Source organism: Sprattus sprattus (genome assembly GCF_963457725.1).
Source record: "Sprattus sprattus genome assembly, chromosome: 16".
Lineage (NCBI taxonomy): Eukaryota > Metazoa > Chordata > Actinopteri > Clupeiformes > Clupeidae > Sprattus > Sprattus sprattus.
In genome coordinates, this window is record NC_137914.1 from 7,681,042 (window position 1) to 7,701,013 (window position 19,972).

At 42.0% G+C, this 19,972-nt stretch overlaps 1 protein-coding gene across 1 annotated transcript; it reads right to left on the minus strand.

Annotated features, from left to right (window-relative positions):
• Positions 1-19,763, minus strand: eif4ba (eukaryotic translation initiation factor 4Ba). The gene is made up of 15 exons (XM_080853390.1): positions 19,750-19,763; positions 15,964-16,107; positions 13,899-14,104; positions 12,773-12,889; positions 11,737-11,791; positions 11,493-11,633; positions 11,279-11,407; positions 10,744-10,923; positions 10,333-10,564; positions 10,068-10,153; positions 8,871-9,120; positions 8,080-8,123; positions 7,548-7,677; positions 6,750-6,822; positions 1-883 (listed from the first exon to the last, which is right to left on the minus strand). The coding sequence occupies exons 1-15, from the start codon at positions 19,760-19,762 to the stop codon at positions 803-805; spliced, it is 1,881 nt and encodes a 626-aa protein (XP_080709516.1). The 5' UTR covers position 19,763; the 3' UTR covers positions 1-802.
• Positions 19,764-19,972: the final 209 nt, after the last annotated feature.

The window sequence follows — 19,972 nt, forward strand, 5'->3', positions numbered from 1 at the left end:
TACAAGAGTAAGGCATTTGTAAGCAGTGCTAGGCTGCTAAGTTCAGCTAGTTGCAGATGAATAAACATACCACTTCTGTCTGAAGCTTATTTTTAAGGAGACATTTACGAAGTACATATGTCTGGAGTACATCTTTATAAATATCTGCAGGTCATCACCTCAGGGCGGAACCCTACTAGGCATATGGATAAGGTATACCTGCTAACAATATACCCTTTACACCAAGAAACACTCTCGAGGGTTGAAGTAACTTACCTGCTCCACATACAGTACATGACCAACCAGGCCAGCTGCAGTGGGTGAGGTTCTCAATTTGCTCTACATTGAAACCGTTGAAATTGACAAATATAGAAATTGATATGTATTGCTATCCATAATGTTGCAATCTGCAGTTTGGAATAAACAATCACAAAGATGTCATTCTCAAATGGAGGTAGCACTCAAAACCTAATGGAAACAATAGTCTGCCTACATAGTCTGCCTGAGGCTGAAGCTGAAATAGAAGGTTCCCACCAAAAGTGCAATGTTGAATGATTGTATGTGTCCCAGCAGTAAGACCATGATTCTTTTTTTAACCCTGCTTATTTGTTATAGTCATTTATTCAACATTTCATTTCCCCTATTTTAAAACAAGTCCAGTATTTCACTAAGTTTGGGTACAGTCCATAAGAGAAGAGTTGGGTTGCGGGGGTATGGTTTCGTTTAGATGTAGGACAAGAGTTGGGTAACAAGTCCCTCAGTGCTGTTGCTTCAAAGTATCTGGAGATCTGATTGTTTCCACCGCACCTCATTCCTCCTCTTCTCAATCCAGACTGCCATCGGTGTCATCTCCTTGATCACCATCCATTAGCAAGGCGGCGTACTTACTGGCTGTGCTGAATTTCTGCGTAAACAAAAAACAAGAGAAAGTTCATGCAGAGTAGCACAGTTTTTTCTGGCAGTTATTCAGACAGTAACAGGTTGGGCTGATTACTTAAGATATCCCAGCATGTGGTGCTCTTCTCCTTCACCAATAGCACATTATGCTGCAGCTCCACATCTGCCGCTTGATGGCTTACTACAGCACAGCTTTTTAAAAATGAAAAAGTGACCTTTACTCCTATGGCCAAACTCCAGAGCTATTTCAAGAGTTGAATGCTCTTGTGGTGACTGTGAAAGACCTCATTTTTGTGATTTCATCATGTTCATTTACGGTCTTTGTTTTTGTAATTACTTTTATCGCAGGCTGTTGGCTTCCAAAACGTATCATGTTGAAGAGGACCAACTGTTGTTACTGTAAGAGGTGAATAGAGGCTCGAGGGTCCTTTACTATGAAGAACATTAACTGAAAAGAGCTCAGTTGATGAAAAGATATCTCAAATCCTAATTTAGTTTGGTTGCAATTAGGAAACGTGCATATAAGTTTCAGTATTCATTTTTGTTTAAGTTTTTGATACATTTCAGTGGAGTTTTATTTTCATTAATAATATTTGGGTTGAAAAGACAGTAGCTTTTTGTGTGAAATTTCTCATGTTCTACCATACATTCCAGAGACACAGGAGACCTTGAATTGTTAGGATAACATACACTGAAAATGAAATAATGAAAGTAATGCAGAACTGACAACCCAAGTTTCAGCTCAGCAACCACAGTCATGAATAGAAGCGGCACAGTTAACACCGTGACTGGATAAACTGTAACAACCAATGGCAAAACCAATTCAGATTGTAAAAAAAACTCTGGGGTAATGTAAATACAATATAGTTAAATGCATAAATTCCACATTAAGTGAATAAGTTCTCTAATTTTCTCTAATAAGTAAGGGGTAATGGATGACACAGCGTTTAGCGTCGTGGACCCATTGCCACCTTGAACATGTCTAATTTTTCTCCTACCCGAAGGCCATGGACCCCATTATCGCGGTTGTCACACTTGCATTAGGTTAATTAATGGATATATTTCCTGGGTTTTGATCACTAAAACTGACTTGTTTGTAGAACTACTTCTTTCCACCACACAATGAGTCTTTTCTCAACAGTACAAACTGCCATGACTAGTTCTAAATGGATGGCTACTATGACCAAAGACCAGTCGTTAGTTCCATACCTCTCGTTACCAAGCTAGCATGTCCCAGCATTCTGTTGAGCCTTAGCTTTGCAAAATCACTGTGGTCCTTAGCCCAAATGTAGTGTAACAGTACTAACGCACTGGGGGCATCACGCAAGAAGCACAAGATATTTTTAATTGGGTGTTGGGGGATAGCCCTGCTACTTTGAGATCTACACTCCCATCTATTTTTGCTGCTGTCCTTTGTAAGGCCGATGGGGGTTTTTGTCTGGATAAATCCCTCAAAGTTTTTGTGGTTCAAATTTTTGTTTGCAAATTTTTGTTTGCTTTTGTTCAGCAGAACGTTCACAGATTTAGTTATGAATATTTCCTCTTTAAAAAAAACATGACCACAGACTGCATGGTGAAGCTGTACTGAATGACTCTACCCAAGCCCATTGTTCTGGTTTTAAATGGCAGTGTGCCATCTCCGACAGACCTTCTTTTTGTCACCTCAGGTCACCCTCCAGATGTTTTGCATAATTTGCCTGAGGGAATTGTACCATTGGAACTTGCACTGTCTACATATTCTTGTAAAGAAATATTTCTCTCTTGAGGAGTTAAATCATTCCATCAGACAGTTTCCCCTACAAGTGGACCGACAAATCAAACTGCCCATAAGCTGTTCCACTGAAATGTGCTTCACGAAGAAACATTTAAAGCAACGTACATGAGAACTGCTGTTTGTTGCCTTTAATGTTTGGCATCAAAGTACCTGAAGATGACAGATGACAAAGATATGTAGCAGCCCATGATGACTCTCAAAGACATTGTTGGGTTTGTTATGGCTCCAATTAATCCATGTTACACCTAGGTTAAACCTTAGGTTACCTTGACAGTAAGATTGATGAGCACTGGCATAGATGGTGTTCCCAGAATAGCGTAAGTGAAACATATTTTTTCCCCTAAGCACCACTTTCTCGTGCAATATACCTGGCTCATAACAGCCTTTGGATCTATCGAAGCTTTGTGAACCATGAGGTTTGAAGGAAAGCGCAGCTTTGAAGTAAAAAACGCAAGGCACACTGAAGTTCATGAACAGCTACAGCTGGCTGATGTGTGTCCCTTGGTAGCAATCACAAGCAGACAGATGGCGTCTCGTAAACACTTGTTTACACACATTTGTACGTCAGAATAGGCAATTACACTCAATCTTTTTATATGGCAGTAATGCTGAATTAATGCAATGTCTAAACCACACTAAAGCAAGCTGGAAGTTGCTCAACATGTTGTTTTGTGCCAGCCTTAAAATTGAATGATTTTTCTTATTCCATTAATAAACTAAAGCTTTATGAACCACCAAGTCCATTTCAATCATACAAATAATAATCTCTCAAACCTGGAAACTGGCAAAATTATTGGCAGTACTGTCAAATATTAAACTGCATTTTGATTTATTAGAAATATATTTCAAAATGTAAAAACCAAAATGTCCGACATAACAGCCCTGAGCTACACAGGCGCAGGCAAAGAGCAGCATGTGGTTCGCCACCCCTGTTGTAGAGGATCTCATCTTTTTTAATAAAACAATTGATGTAAAGTAAATTGATTTGAATGATTTCATATTATTTCAGTTGTCTTATATGTGTTGCCTAGAAAATTCCCATTCAAATTCTAGAAAGAGTTATATATTAAAGGAGCAAAATGTAACCCGGCAATAAAGTGATTAAAATCGGTCCTGCATTCCACATTCAAAATATTGAGGAGCATTGTCCCCTCCCCTTCCTCCTCTGTCTCGAAGCTCATGTGGGTTTATCCTCATTTATCCTGGTACAAGACCTAGAGTTCATAGAGGAAGAACCAGAGGAAGAATGACAGAGAGTAGAGGAGAGAGTGGCGACATTATGGTTGGGTAGAATCAAACATTATCTCTGGCAACCCGGGTTGTTGAAATGGCGCTGGAAGAATGACAGAGAGAGGAGAGAGTGGCGAAATTTTGGTTGGGTAGAATGAAACATTAACTCTGGCAACCCGGGGCGTTGAAATGGTGCTGGAAGAATGACAGAGAGAGGAGAGAGTGGCGAAATTTTGGTTGGGTAGAATGAAACATTAACTCTGGCAACCCGGGGCGTTGAAATGGTGCTGGGGAAATGGGCAGTTGGAGGAATCACACAGGCCAAAATCACACACAGATGTTCCGCTTGGAGATTTTAAAATGAAAATTTCAGTTCTGCCTGTTTCTTTATGTCTCTCTGATGACAATCATGATCATTGTATGATGTAGTACAGTACATTAATTACATATTGGTCCTTAAAGAACTAAAAAAGTATTAGTAAATAAAGCCTAATTTTAACATTAATTTGCATTCAGAAAGCAGATCAAATATATTGAGGTAATCTAGGTAGGCTTTACCTAATATATTTGAGTAAGGGAAACTTGTTTGGGTAAAGTTTACACATAGGATTACATTTAAAAAGTATGTGTAAATTGCTGCCTTTTTTTGTGTACATTCCACCAGTTATTTTTAAACAACACCTGTAGCCTCATCATCATCCTGTTCCCTGGCAACAGCAAGAAACAGAAACACATCTCTGCTGAGGTGTTCTCTTAACGCAATTAACTTTAGAAATGAGCTTAAAACAGAATTTTAATGGAGTTACATACATATTCTACAAATGTGAATTCTGAAACGAGGTCAATCTGCAACTTGAGTTTGCTCAGTGAAAAAACAAGTGACTCACAAAGCAGAATTATAAGTTTGCGTATTTGGAAGGCTGCCTCAGCCTTGTGCTTCTATGACACAAATAACTATAATGTTACTCTAGACAGTGATGCACCACCCTGTAGGGTCTGCATCAGAGGAATTCAAAATAAACCTAGAGGCGTGCTAGAGGTGGGGTTGTAGGGTGTCATACACTCATCACACCACCAGGAGGGGATGAGTGGGAGGTTTTGTTTCTTGAAACTGCTAAAACATTATTTTGGGACCAAATGGCCACACCACTGTAACCTTTCATCTGAAAGGGCTGGCAAGGTTGTGCGATATACAAAAGGGATCCTATAAAATTATGATCGTGGGCATTTGAAACGAGCATTCTGTGAGGTACATTTTACAAATGATAACAAGTTTTTTTCAAACCTGCCAGAATGCACTGCATAATAGGGACTTGAATGAAAAATGTCTCAATAAGGTGATTGGTGTGATTTTTCCCGAAATTGTATTCTTTCTGTAATAGCATTCAACCACCAAACAGCAACCACTGCTATTGGCTCACGTCATGTCCACAAAAAAACACTGTTTTGAAAATCAGTCACAACCATGGTGGCAGTGGAGTAGGGTGCTTGGCTGATTTTTTCAGGGCCATCACCTTGCTAGCCCATCATAAATGCAATGAGCAATACAGACGGCCATAAAGGCAAGATAGGAATCCTGACCTGCATGCCAGGAAGTATCATTCATTAAAAGACATTCAAGACTCAGTCACTTAAGTTCAGGTTTCACATCTTGGAAACTTGCTTGGTAGGTTTTCTGCTAACATGAACTGGTCAACAACAGTACAACTGAAAACAACAATGAAACTGCTTGTCATAAAAATGAACTAAAACTAAACCCAAATAAAGAAAATCTATAATAACTCTGCTCCAATGTCTGATTGTGTAGGAGGCAGTGAATTACACCACTTTTCTCAAAGATGTGGTGCAGTATTCTTGATCAGTTTCACAAAAGGTTGTTGATATTTGAGCTCAATAGTCGATACAATTACACCCCTCACTTCTGTGCTTCGAAAGCACCATGTTAATAATAATAATAATAATAATAATAATAATTCATTTTATTTTTAACGCACTTTTCATTCAAAAGAATCTCTGAGTGCCTACATATTACAAACTAACTATAATAATACAATAATATAAAAAATTAGTTAACATAAGCATAATAGAAAAATGTTGATTGACTGGGATGTTTATGGCTTGGGATAAACCACCATGTTTGTTTCCCATTTACAGAGCCAGGACTCCATGAACACTGGAGTTTTTATGAACCCTGAACAAACAGGACCGTGAGGAGTAATTCGTCGATTTTACAAAAAGTGTATGGGATTACAATCATGGACTACACCTTTAAATGGCTGTTTGCTGAACAAAGTGTGCACCTCAAACAGGAACTGCTTCAACCAAAAAGCTACTCAAAAGCTTTTTTTCTTTACATTTTCTCCCTACAACTGGCAGATGAGTATTGTCATACCTTACAAAACATGTAAAGAAATTATAATTTGTAATATTTAATATTGTATTTTAAGGCTTTAAGGGTTAAGTTTCAATTTAGGATGTATGGCTCCCAAAATAACCAAATCAATGGCTTTAAGAGCTTCACAGTGCTCAGTGCTTATTGAGAGTTTAAATTATTGTATGCTTTTAAAATGATGTCACACAACATGAACTTACTGAGTCATGACTAACATTACATGATAAAAGTGACTGGTGCAGTCTCTGGTGATCCCTACCCCTACTGCACATACATAACACACCTGCCTGGTCTCTGTGAAAAGCACGAGTCACACACATAACAGCTTTGATTGGGTGTGAGTTAACCTCTGCTGGGGTGTAAGTGTTGGTCTGGTTTGGGAGAGGGGACAGAGCCAGCCAGAGAGAGAGAGAGAGAGAGAGAGAGAGAGAGAGAGAGAGAGAGAGAGAGAGAAGAGAGAGAGAGAGAGAGACTCACAGGGCTAGGAGATTCCTCATATCTCTTTGGCTCTGGTGTGGGTCTGAGGTCACGCTCTCTTCGGCCGTCCTTTCTACAAGCAACGTACAATAGATGTGATGTACATCTCATGAGAGCATTCATTGTGAAGTCTGTTTTGAACATTAACGTACCTTTTTCTTCAAACTAAAGAAAGGATGAATAATGCACAGTTAGGTATTTCAAAAAAAGCAATAGCATTTCTGATCTGAGCAGACCACAACCAGGACAGACTTTTCTATTTGTTTGGGAATGCTGGCAGGCAAGCAGCTGAATAAGGCAGTGCTGACAGCAACCTTGGCAAGTAAAAAGCCACGCAGCCACACTAGACAGCACAAGTCTATCTCTGCTATTAATCACCAGCATGGTAACTGATTCTTAAAAATCCCCTGCTTTGACGCAAGACTGCGATAGAGAGGTGGAGACACGAAGGAAGAAAAAAGCGCCATTAGCACCTCAATGGTTCTACGTTGCACCACCTCCAAAGGAGAAGACATAGAGCGAAAGTGGTGAGGATTTAAGCAAGCACACAGAGACACAATAGGCTTGAGGATGTAAGATTTAAATCACTGAATCTAAATCAGGGTAAGGTTGGCAAGTATATGAAGCAAGCTCACCACATGAAAATAAACTTCATGGGGGCTTATGCAGACACACACACACACACACACGCCTGCACGCCTGCACGCACGCAAGCTGCCTGGCAAACAGTGCCTGCGGGGAGAACCCTGTGCCCTTCTACACTAAATGCCCACACAGGGGCGCCACTGATTGGCTGACCTGTCCGCTTCCTTCCGCCGGTCTCGGCTGGCTGCCTCTCCGTGGCCCCTGCCAGCTGGGGGACCCGTGGCCCCTCCCCGACCTCGCGAGGGGCCCCTGTCTCGCCGCACGCCGTCAGCCTTGTTCTCATCTAGAAAGGAGAGGCCAACGTTGAGCTGGCAGAAGGGAACCATAGTGGGGAGGAGGAGGTGGGGAGGGAGGAGGTGGGGAGGAGGAAGTGAGGAGGGAGGAGGTGGGGAGGGAGGAGGTGGGGAGGAGGAAGTGGGGAAGCTGCTGAGGGTCCTGAGTCAGGCTCAGGGTTAGGCCACATAAGGTCTGACCACGGTCGCTCTCCCATGGCCCTGTGGTAGCTATAGCTCTGACCACACACACAAAGCAGCAGAACACGGGGATGCCAATCCATCTGAGTAGAGACTAAAATGAGTTCTGGTTCTGAAACAGCAGCTTGTGAGGACAGGAAATATGAGTACTAAGTGGGGAGATACTGAGCCCAAAATAAACAGTAAGTGGTCCATCAAGCCATTATTCTTACCTTTACCTCTTTGGGGTATTTTCTCATCAGCTGAACTTGGAGACCTGCAAAATAAAAAAATGTAATGTTCAAACAAATATGTTCTTTATATTCCTACCACATCTTCAATGTTTTTGTCACCAACCAAAATGATTTTTAAGAAATGTAAGCACCCTGTAAGTGTACTATTATTAAGCAAAATGTGAGTGCACTGAAAAACAGGTCCATAAGAAGTGGCCCTAACAATTATGAATAGTTCATTATCTGTACAACAGCAGCCTTTAGTGACTGACATATGGTGCACGCGCAACACAAGGCAGTAACTATTTCTCTCCAAACCACTGAGTCGTGACGGCGTACTAAGTGGTCATGTATCATTAAGAAAGTCACAAGTCATAAGTCATCAGTCTGAAAGATTTGCACTGGTGCTGCAACTTTAGTGTTTCTGGCCTAACACCAACTTAACTAAGGCAAAAGGACAAGAGGCTGACTCTGTGGACACGTGCAACAGCCCTTTCACATGTCCCAGAACCTAGAAGCTCACTTGCATGTCCATATTTAGAAAGGATATAATGGTTTAAATGATGTTATGCTTTAATGGTTTAAAAGACACATGCTAAAACATCGCTGATGGAAATGGGGGTAAAAAGACATTACCTCTTTATTGAAAAAAAAAAAGCAGGCTATACTAACACTTCACCACTGCGTGATGACTGGTCTGGGTCTGTGTGTGTGTGTGTGTGTGTGTGTGTGTGTGTGTGTGTGTGTGTGTGTGTGTGTGTGTGTGTGTGTGTGTGTGTGTATACACTGACCTGCTGATTTTGGGGGGATTGCTGCTACTGGGGGATAAGATGGGCCGGGCGTCTCCCTCACTCGAGCTGGCGCTCAGTGTGCTCCGTTTGGCCCAGGCATTCTCCTTGGGGGGCGGGGCAGGCACCACCTTCAGAGGCAGTGCTTCCTGTTTGGGGGGCGGGGCTTGACTGCTAGGTGAGGGAGGCTCCTCGTCACGTCCGCTGAACACCTCATTTTCCACCGAGCGGTCGCTTTCCCTGCGTCGAGAACCTACAGAAGTGGAGGGATGAGAGTGAGCCCGTGCCTCTCTCTTGTCTGCCAGGACATGAGTGAGCCCGTTATGCATATTTTCCTAGTTAACTTGAGTGAATTTTCACCTAACAATGGATGACCACCTAAAAGAGGCAGCTGCAGAGCCCAGAACTGCTGTCACGCCCCCACACAGAACAGAGGTACTGAGAAAACCCCACTTCTCAAGTGTGGTTAGGGATGGGAATTGATACGATTTTAACGATTCCGATTCCATTTTCGATTCTGCTTATCGATCCGATTCCTTATCGATTCTCTTATCATTTCTCATTGGGCAAGGGGAGAAAAAAAAAAGTACAAACGGGTTTATTAACATTAACAGCATAAACAGTATGTATGTATACATTTAAATATTTTAAATAACCAAAAACAAACCTAAGAATAGGTCATCAAACTCTCAAAGTGGAAATGGAGATTATTCATATAGTGAAAGCTGGTTTACACAATGAAAAAAGTGGCACTAACACAATAGACAGGTTCCGGAGGAGTTTACCTTCGATTTTAACAGATGAAGCGCTAATGTTAGCCGCGCTGCCGTTGCTTGGTTGAGATTCATTAACGTTATCGTCACTCCGTAGCGCACCGAATACGTGAAATTTCTGCAAAGTTATTGCATGCTGTGTGGACAAATGTTTTTGCATATTGGTAGTATTTCTCAACAAGAACCGGTTCTTGATTCCCATCCCTAAGTGTTGTTAAATGTTCAATAACACCATTGTAAGCCTCGGTGCCTTGTATGTCTTATGTCTTATTATGCATGATTTCACTGAAAACTGACAGCAAATAAAATCAAATTTAGGGCCCTTTTCAAACAGCTGGCGCATCCGATGTCAGTGTAATAGAAATCACTAAAGGCCTTGTAGGTCAACAAGATGGATTGTTGGGTGCTAAGGGTCGTGACCTCTTACCTCGGCCTGTCATGCTGCCCGGCTGTGAAGACTCACTTCCTGTCCTAGAGCGTTCGAGTTGATCCTCGCTGCGCCAGCTGGGGTGCCTGGGGGCATTAAGGGCTAATTTACGGCACAAAGTAATGAGCACAAAAAACATTATGAACCATTATGGACCACAAAGGCCGTCCTTTGAAGATAACCTGGTTATGCTACTATGCTCTGACGCAGGCAGGACCTCCATGAGGGCCTCTAGTATGCGAGGCGTTTCCCGCCTGGCCCTCACCTCTCTCTGGGCCTGCGCTCGGGCCCCTTGGCCTTCTCTTCTTCCAGCTGTCTCTGCAGCCTCTCCTGCTCCTTGTTCAGCCGCTCCTCCACCTCGCGCTCCTTGGCCGCTGTGTCCACGGGCTTGGCCCCGCCAAAGATGGAGGCGGCCCGGTCGGACAGAGCGCTGCTCTGGTCGTTGTCTTTTGGCACACTGCGGGGCTTCAGGTTGAGTTTGGGCCTTTGGACAGGACCTGCAGAGTGAGAGATGGGGGATCGTAAAGATCTAGGTGTATAAAAGACTACACCAGGGTAAACCACATACTGTACCTGTTTTTATTTAAAAACAAATACATTAATAAAATAAAAACAAATAAGCAAATAAGGCTAAATCTGGATGCCCACACCCAGGATGTGACAGAAATGTTCTCACCCCGGTCCTCACGCCTCTCATCCCGTCTCTCATGTTTGTCCTCCCGGTCACCGTAACGATCACGTTCACGTTCACCATAGCGATCACGGCCTCCATAGTGATCTCCGCTACTTCTGTAGTCATCCCGTTGAAAGCCGCTGCCAAATGGTCGGCGTCCTCCACCGCTATGCGAGTCAAAGCCTTTAGTCATAGACAGAAAGAGCACAACACAGTACAGGCTCAGTAAGAACATGGTTGATAACACTTTCATCAGATGGATCTACATCAGACACTGTGACTCAATTACTGACTTTAAAAGCAAACTTAAAACTCATTTCTTCAAGATAGCTTATGGACTGACTGACTGACTGACTGACTTTTATTTTGTTTTATTTTTATTTATTTCTATGAAATGATTGTAATTCAAACAACCTGTTTGTGAAGTGACCTTGGGTGTCATGAAAGGCGCTTTAAATAAAATGTATTATAATTATTATTTATTATGTATCTAACAGAGGGCAACAACCTGGATGAAACAACTGAATGGAAGTTTTACCTCGGTCATAGTCTCTGCGGTCACGGTCATCATAGCGTTCCCTAAACCGGTCTCTTCCACCTTCATAGCGTTCGGTGTCTCGTCGTGACCCATCTCGGAATCGATCTGACTCGAACCGGTCACGGGAACCTGCAGGGTGCCACGCGGCGATGGTGTCAGTGTCTGAGCATGCACGAGAGAAAAATTCCTCACAGTGCGCTTCAGGTCAGCTTACGTTCTCCGGATGACTCGTCTCTCCGCGGCCCGTTGTCTGTGTCGGAGCTGGGCCTGGCTCGCCAGTCTGAGTCCGTCTTGTCTGGACCGTCGTCCCCGCCCCTGTTCCGATCCCGTCCCGTCATGGAGCGGTCGTCTCGCTCTGACACGCACAGGCAACACATAACAAATTGATTCGCAAACCTGTGTGGCAGGATTGTTCTTCATCAAAGATGCTTTGTGATCAACCAGTAAAATCCACACACCTTTATCATTGGACTGATCTGCGATGTCCACTCTGATCCTCCGATTGCCCAAGTTCTGAGAACAGAGCGACAGAAGGGAATAAGGGGGGAATGTTCAGTCAAACACAGTTTTGACATTTGTTTCCTCTGAGGTTTAAAAGCAAAAAATGTACTATATCACATGTGCTTTTTCTGGTTTGCTGTACTTTGTATGTTGTCGTTTGATAAAAGTAAAAGTGAAAACTATACATGTCATTATTTTTTAAAGCATTCTCACATTACAACAATTTGTCACAAGTGCATAAAACCTGTGCATGATACTGTGCTTATGAACATCTGCAAGGTTTAGTACTGTTGTTGAGCTGATTATTTCCATGTGTGCCGCAGTCATTTGCCTCATTCTCCAGTTATGCATACACTCTAGGGCAATGCACATGACTCATATACACATTTAACAGTGTACAGTATAACAGTCCTGCTCAAAGTGTATTATATTTTCCCAGTGAGAAAGCACAAATGGCTTTTGCTTATGGTGATTTTAAGTTAGACTGTAGTATGTAACCAGACTGGAGAATCTGGAGAGCAACCTGTTAACAATTTTAGCAAATGCTGCGATATTTGACATTCATCTCTATGTTGTTATTCTGAATATAGTCTTTTGCCCTCATGTATAGAACAATTGAATTAGCAAGGTAAGACATGCAGCTTCATCAGTTTATAGAAAAACATGACATCATGGTATCATTACACCACTAAACCAACTGAGCCTGTGATGTTGTAAATTCATTCCTGCAGTCCATTTATAAATATATATTTCTTCATTATATTACACACTGCCCATCTTCAAATGCTATTTTAATCTTTGATCAGTCATTTTCACCGTCATCTGACAAATACTACAAATGTTACCATCAATAGAAGACTGCCTAGAAAAGCAGCAAATGTTTGGCACAGTTACATTTTTAATGCTCTGCCGAAAAACAAAACACAACTTCATATTTCAAGTTTACACCTCAAGGACAACAGTGGCACACATTTCTGAGATGGATGGTCTGACCTCCTCGTTCAGGCTGAGGGCGCGCAGCAGTGAGTCCACATCATCAAACTCTGCGTAGCCGAAGCCCTTGAGCCGCTCTGGGTTACTGGGCTCTCTAGGGAGGCGTACTGCGCTGATCTGCACAGAAATACAGATCAGATGACAGTGTTACTGTGATGATCTCTCACATACATTCACATACTCTTCAAAGAGCACCTCTCTTCCTAAACTGGCACCTTGGCTCAACCTGCACTTAAGCAGCAACAGGCCCGCACTTCTTTTTTTATTCTTTCTATGTCGTTTTATAAGCAATATTTATGGTTACACCAGGTTTTTTAATGCTCTTAGCTTGATTGTTCTCCCTTGTACGTCGCTTTGGACAAAAGCGTCTGCTAAATGACTAAATGTAAATGTAAATGTAAATGCATACACAGAGACACCATGCACAGGAACAGGGGAGGGGAAGAGAGAGAGAGAGAGAGAGAGAGCAAGAGAGAGAGAGAGAGAGAGAGAGAGAGAGAGAGAGAGAGAGAGCGAGAGAGAGAGAGATAGAGCAAGAGAGACATGTCCTTTCACAGTGCAAACATGCACAGAAACAAGAATGTCCGATAAACAAATGAGCGGTTCACCTGAGAACTATGTTCACCACTACCTCTATCGCACTGCTGACTAAAGGACTGAAGACACAGCTCCTAAAATATGTTCACTACAAATATTCCTTCCATAACGTCCACCATGGATCATCATACAAATTACTTTTGATCACAGAATAAAATCCATATTTTGTTGTATGTAAACTAAACATGACCTCTTTCTATAGCTATCTTAAGTAGCAGTCTTATTTGTGATGTGAGCTAGAGATACTGTAATAGCTTGTTTCAGAAGTATTTAGAAGGCATATTATGCACCATTTTCAGGTTTGTTGATGAAAGTAACTACTTTACATCCTACCATTCATTTTGATGGCTTATGGGCATGTGAAGGACATGTAAACGCACCTGCCATTTCCTCTCTCCCCCTAAACCATTGTGAAATTCTAAGAACATCATCAGCACCATACCAACAAATATACTGGAAGCTAGCTAACTTGTGTGATTCTAAACCTTCATGTCAGCCATCCCCCACCGAGCAGCTCAGCTTCACTCACACTGAGGCCACGGAAGAAGTCCTTGATGGAGTCCTCGGTGACGTCATAGGGCAGGTTGCCCAGAAAGGCTGTGTAGGGGGGGCTGCTGGGCAGACGCGAGCGGTCGATGTTTGGCTCCCGGGCGGCCCGTGGTGCCGTGGGCAAGATGGAGCGGTCGATGGGCGGTGCCCGGTACATGTCATCCTCTGTGTGCCAAGAGGTGGACACTGCAGGGAAGGATGTGATGAGGAAAGATCATTTTAGTTTTCTTATGTTATGTTATATGTTAACACCCCACTCCCATGTGTACATGTTCTCCCTACGTGTATTGCTTTTGTTTTTGTATTTATTGTAATTTTTGTATTTATTGTGATTCATGTTTGTTTGTAAGTAAAAGCTACTGGATGACCTTAATTTCCCTCGGGGTCAATAAAGTATCCATCTATCTATCTATCTATCTATCTATCTTATTACCATGTTTATTGTACGATGGGTATTGTTTGCAAGGCTTTGAGAGTCTTTGATGGAGCCCAAACCTCTAGAGATGAAACCCCAATTAGACCAACTCCAATCTACATGAGCACCCTGACCACAGGGGTATCGCAAACACTTAAACATACCTTAAAATAAGATACGCTTTTTGTGATCAAGGAGATGCATAATTTGAATTTAAATATGAAATTAACAATTTTATTTTATCTCAGCTTTATCTTATTGCCTTATGTAACTGTATTGATGCTGTGTTCAAGAACTGCCATTTGGGACTACACTCCTTAATAAGTAAACAGTTATAGATTGGTTTGTTTATCAACATAGCTATGCCTGATGTTCGCCATGTTTCCATAAGGCAGCATGAATAAGTGTGTGAGCGCTAGCACTGTTTTTTTCCCGTCCTGTTTTTACAGATCTAGATGTGAACTTCTTGACATTCTTTAAGAACACAGACCACATCAGCAGAGGGCAAGATGGAGTTAGAGAACAGAAGAGCAGGGACATGTCCTTCAAATTCTGCATGGTAGAGAACATGCAATACAGAACAAAGGTTTGATGGAGAACAGGGGCATGTCCATTAAAATACTGCATGATGAAGAACATGCAATACAGAACAAAGGTTTGACGGAGAACAGGGACAAGTCCATTCTATTTATATGATCATCCAATTGGCCTGAATAACTGATGTTTTTCATGAACAGAAGACCTCAGGCAGTTCTAAAAGCACTACCAACCGTTTCCTTTTCCTTTTAGTCTGACAGAAGAGGCTGTGTGTATCCGGTCTAATGTCTGTGACCAAACAAATAAGAGTGACACACATCAACAGCTGGAGGGGGGTGCATTTCTCTCTTATTGGTCTCACCGAGCCAGATGTATATTACAATCAGAGGATGACCATGGAGAATTTTAATCTAGTTATGTGTAGGAATCTCTCCTTTGTTTGAAACCTCTAACTCAATCAGACGCTTGCAGATTTAATCAGAAAACAGCAAAGGTGGGTGATACTTTTCTTGTGTTGTGGATGGGAACATTTCAGTGAGTCACCCTCATCTGTGTACTTGTGTCGCGTAGTGCTAAGGTGTTGTCTGGCCCTAAGAGGTTGGTTTGAGAAGAGTGTGAGGTAATAGGGAGCAGTGAGCAGTGAGCATGTTTCATTTAAATTCCTCTACAAAAGCATCATCATTCATTCATTCATTCATTCATTCATTGTTTATTCAGGGATATTGACATCATGAAAGAACAAAGCAGACGGCATAAACATGGGGTCATAAACGATGAACACAAACGCAAGCAGATGTAGACAGAAGAACAGAGCAGTCGGCAGTGAGCGCAGAGTGAGAATGTGATGGCTGTCAGCACACTGGTGAATCCTGCTTTTTTTTTCATACAAAGGCAATCAACTATTTCAGTCATCATAATCACGCTAATATTTCCACTGTTGCACATATGGCTCCATGGGGAATTAATTTATATAAAAAGAGATTTTTTTGAGATGGATAAAGGGTGAAGTTTATTAGACAGGCTACATCATACTTGATGAAATTGGACATGCACAGTGAATTTATGGCGGGGAAAGTATGGATGGCAAACTCACCATCTCCCTCCAGGTCATCTGTCTCATCTGCCCAGCTTGTGGGCTTTGTGGGAGGGTAGCTGGTAGGAGGGTTTCCTCCACTGTCCTCCGCCAGGAAGTCAGTGAGGGTTAGGGTCTTCCCCTTCTTAGTCGTCTTCTTCTTACCTGCAAAGTTAGGGAACAAGGAGGACTAAGCCTAGGACAAATCCTTCATCAAAATCAAAATCATTTATATGACTTATATATGATTTAGACCTCTGCTAAAAACATGAACACCTTCATCAGAAGTGGCCATTAAACTAAACTAAATATACAGATTTGACTTCTTAGTTTAACCCAATACTTTAACCCAAATCAGCAGTGGGGTTCTTAGGCTTGGGCATCCAAGACTACAGCCCTGACTGTTTTATGAAAAGTCCCAGCTTTTTTTTTTGTAAATAAAAATAATAGAAAAATATCCCTGCAAGTATTCATCTGTCAGTCTGATCATGCATTCAAACCCTAGGAAAAAAAAATGATATTTTTGTTCTAATACTCAAGTAGGTTTTGGGTCTTTTCACTCGTCAAAGCAGCATCAGATCTACTTCACACTACTTTGTATGCATTCACTAAGACAAGTCTTGAAAGCTATGGATGTAAGAAACATTTCCAAACATGAAAAAGGATGAAGGCAAAGAGGCGCAGCCCAGGCGATGCAGAGGAAGAGTTATCTCCTGTTGCAGAAGATTAGTCAGAACCTAAGAGGGCCACTGCATCACCAATAGCTATATAGGCTCCCATAGTTAATTTTTGATAGCAGGCAGAAATGTCAAGCTAGCAACAGATCATTACATGCTTCCACTGCCAGCAGCAAGATAGGCTGCTTATAATCACTAATTGTGATAATTAGTATTACTATTTTAATGGAGAGAGTACAGAAACCACTGATTACACTGCAGTAAGTAACACATAGCTGCAGAATGCTGATTGATGTAAGCCTATTTTTTGTTGTGTTGAATGCTGATTGATGTAGGCCTATGTGTTGTTGTGTTGAATGTTGATTGATGTAGGCCTATGTGTTGTTGTGTTGAATGCCGATTGATGCAGGCCTTTGTGTTGTTGTGTTGAATGCTGATTGATGCAGGCCTATATGTTGTTGTGTTGAATGTTGAATGATGCAGGCCTATGTGTTGTTTTGTTGAATGCTAAGTGATGCAGGCCTATGTGTTGTTGTGTTGAATGTTGGCCTGTAGCTGGCATCCAGTTGTTGTCCTGTGTGAGTGTTAGCCCATATGGAGTAATGAGCAATGGTGACTATTTAGCCCCTGTAGGATGGAGTGGAATAGTACATTAATGGATGCTTTTGTATTATCTGATACGGGTTGGTGTGTTCAAACAATTGGTTAAGTCTACGCTATAAACTAAATTGATAAATATTATGTGTTTATGATCTAATTATCTAGGGTTAGGGTTAGGATTAGGATAAAATTAAAGATTGGGTTAGAATATATATATATATATCTATGATTGCAGGACAAAAGACATGAGAACAGAGAGAACAGGAGGAGAGTGCAGAGTAGAGACACTGAAAGAGCTGCTGAAGAGGTGAAGTGAAGAGCATCAGATAGACAGATAAGGCATTGTCACAGTTAACAGTTAACACAGTTTGTCACACTTCATTTGGAGCACAATATAGGCAAAGGGCTATGCCACAAGGGATGGTCAATTTTCAAAACTGAACAAAGCACTGGCAACATATAATCTAGCATATGACTGCTTCATCGATGTCAAGGGTCTTATTTTTCTCTTTTGCTGCTGCTGAAAGTACATTTAATAACAAAGTTGAAGGAGAACTCCGATTGCACTCATTTTGTTTATTTTCAGTTTATGTAAAAGCCAGCCTATGCAACAGACTGGAACCTTTCTGTAGAGCAGTGTCTCACATCTTATATTTATTTAACTCTGAAATAACTTGAAAATGATGCAAGTATCTGGTGAAAATGTAAAGCTAAACCCCCATTGTTTCATGAACCTATCAACGTCTCTGCGTATCAGTGATGCACAAATAATAACTCCTGAGAAACATTTAACTGCAGCCAAATAAATGCAGTTTGCATCCACCCTAAAAATAAGCAATTATGTGGCTTCAATGAGAACGTCTTCTCTTTGTGCACCTGGTTCATAAGCGCTGAAAGTGCGCAGTCTGTCTAGCATTACCTGCACTTTGTTCACACACAACCACAGCCACGAGCCTGCATATGCTGAGCCCTTACAGCTCTTTCACCCATCCAAGATCAATGGCATCTAAAACAAGTGGCGTGGGTGAGAGGAGGGGCTAGTGTTGCTTTGTTTTGCCAACCAACTTTACAGAGGGAGGTTGTTTTTCACTGCAAGCAGGGGGCTACACTGCTGCCACCCCATATGCCATTGTGGAAAAGTGTGCTGTCAGGGAATTCCACTGGTGCCCCACTGAATCAAGTGTTTACAGCTCTGCCATGAACTCCCAAGCAAGCCACTGTGACAAACACAACACAGCTGCAACAAACACAGATAGCTTGAGGTCATACAGGCTCTCTCAGTCTAACCTGAAGTCTGCAAGTGTATTATATATATAGTCACATCGATCTCTCACTCATGTCAATCTCTCACTCCTTCAGGAACCAGGTCTGGCTATTGGTGGTTTCTTTCTCAGTGTTGTGCATCAAGGGAAAAAAAAACATAAGGATCATTGCACTTCCCTTACAATGACACTGACGTACGTATTATCTCTCGTCTATTCTTGGATGGTATCACGATGATACAACATTACGAAGGCCTAACCATCACCCATTAAGTGGCAGAAGCATAACTGCTGCCTTAAATATGTTTAGTACTAGGCTACCCAAATTATTTTGTCGAAAGAACATGGCTTACTTTTGTATAAAACCCGATGTTGTCCTTCCCTATCTTTTTCATTAAAAAAAACAGCAATGCTTGCCCATTTGCCACGGGACGGTCATGAGGCATACTGCAAAAGACGTCTGAATGGGAACAAAGCAAGACTGTTGCATCCAAAATGTAACAACCGAGATAGGTATGGATGCAAAACAACACAGTTGCTATCTAACACGTAGAAATGGCCTTTTCAAAACAAATGACACATCCCCGAGCCCCCTCCCTCTAGAAGTCCATGTGTGAACTTCGTATAGCCCAAACAAACATAGAGAGCCCCTCCCTCGGCCTATGCGCCTGCGCTTGGTAAACAAATTGAGAGTTTTCCTATGTGGCAACAATACCAATAGTGTATCTAATGGCTAACTATGCCTGTTGACAGTGAATGCATTCCAAACATCCAAATGTACTCCAAAGACCAGAGTAAGTTGCAGTACAATACATCATGGCAGTTCGGTTGAACTGTCAATCGTTTACCATCGCTGAACAAAAACTTCCCATGACAGGCTGCAGAAAATACAATCATGACTTTTAAGCAATACCAATAGAAAAAACGGCAACAACACGGAATGCCACCTTGTCGTTCAAACAAACAAATACAGCAGCCAACTGGTAGATTGGGTACAATGTGGATTTTGCAAACATTGCTTGTGAGATTGCTAGCTGAAAAATGGCTATCGCTAGCCCTTACTGGTGCAGTTTCTACGCAGCGTCCTCGCCAAAGCATCCCTGTTTTATGCAACTATCTTTTAGTCACAGCAAAAAGCATGACACCTCAAACTGGCTGCGAATACCCCTTTACGACTGTAAAATACCATAAAAGCGGGTTTTGATACTACCCCTTTTTTGTTGTTGTAATTGCTATACTGGTGCAAGCAGAGACCACATAATCCTCACCTGACGCCGCCATGACGGAGAACTACTGCGTGTCATATTCCCGGATCGAGGCGTCATAGTCTCACTATCGGCGCATTACCTGGCTGGTGCCATGCTGAGCCGCGAGCCGCAAACTGTGCGAAGACCATTTCTTCACGTAAGATAATACAAGTTTTGCTCGGCATTATAAGCCTACCAAACCTGTTATTTATGTTCATTTCCAGATGATCCCCTGATCCGCCCC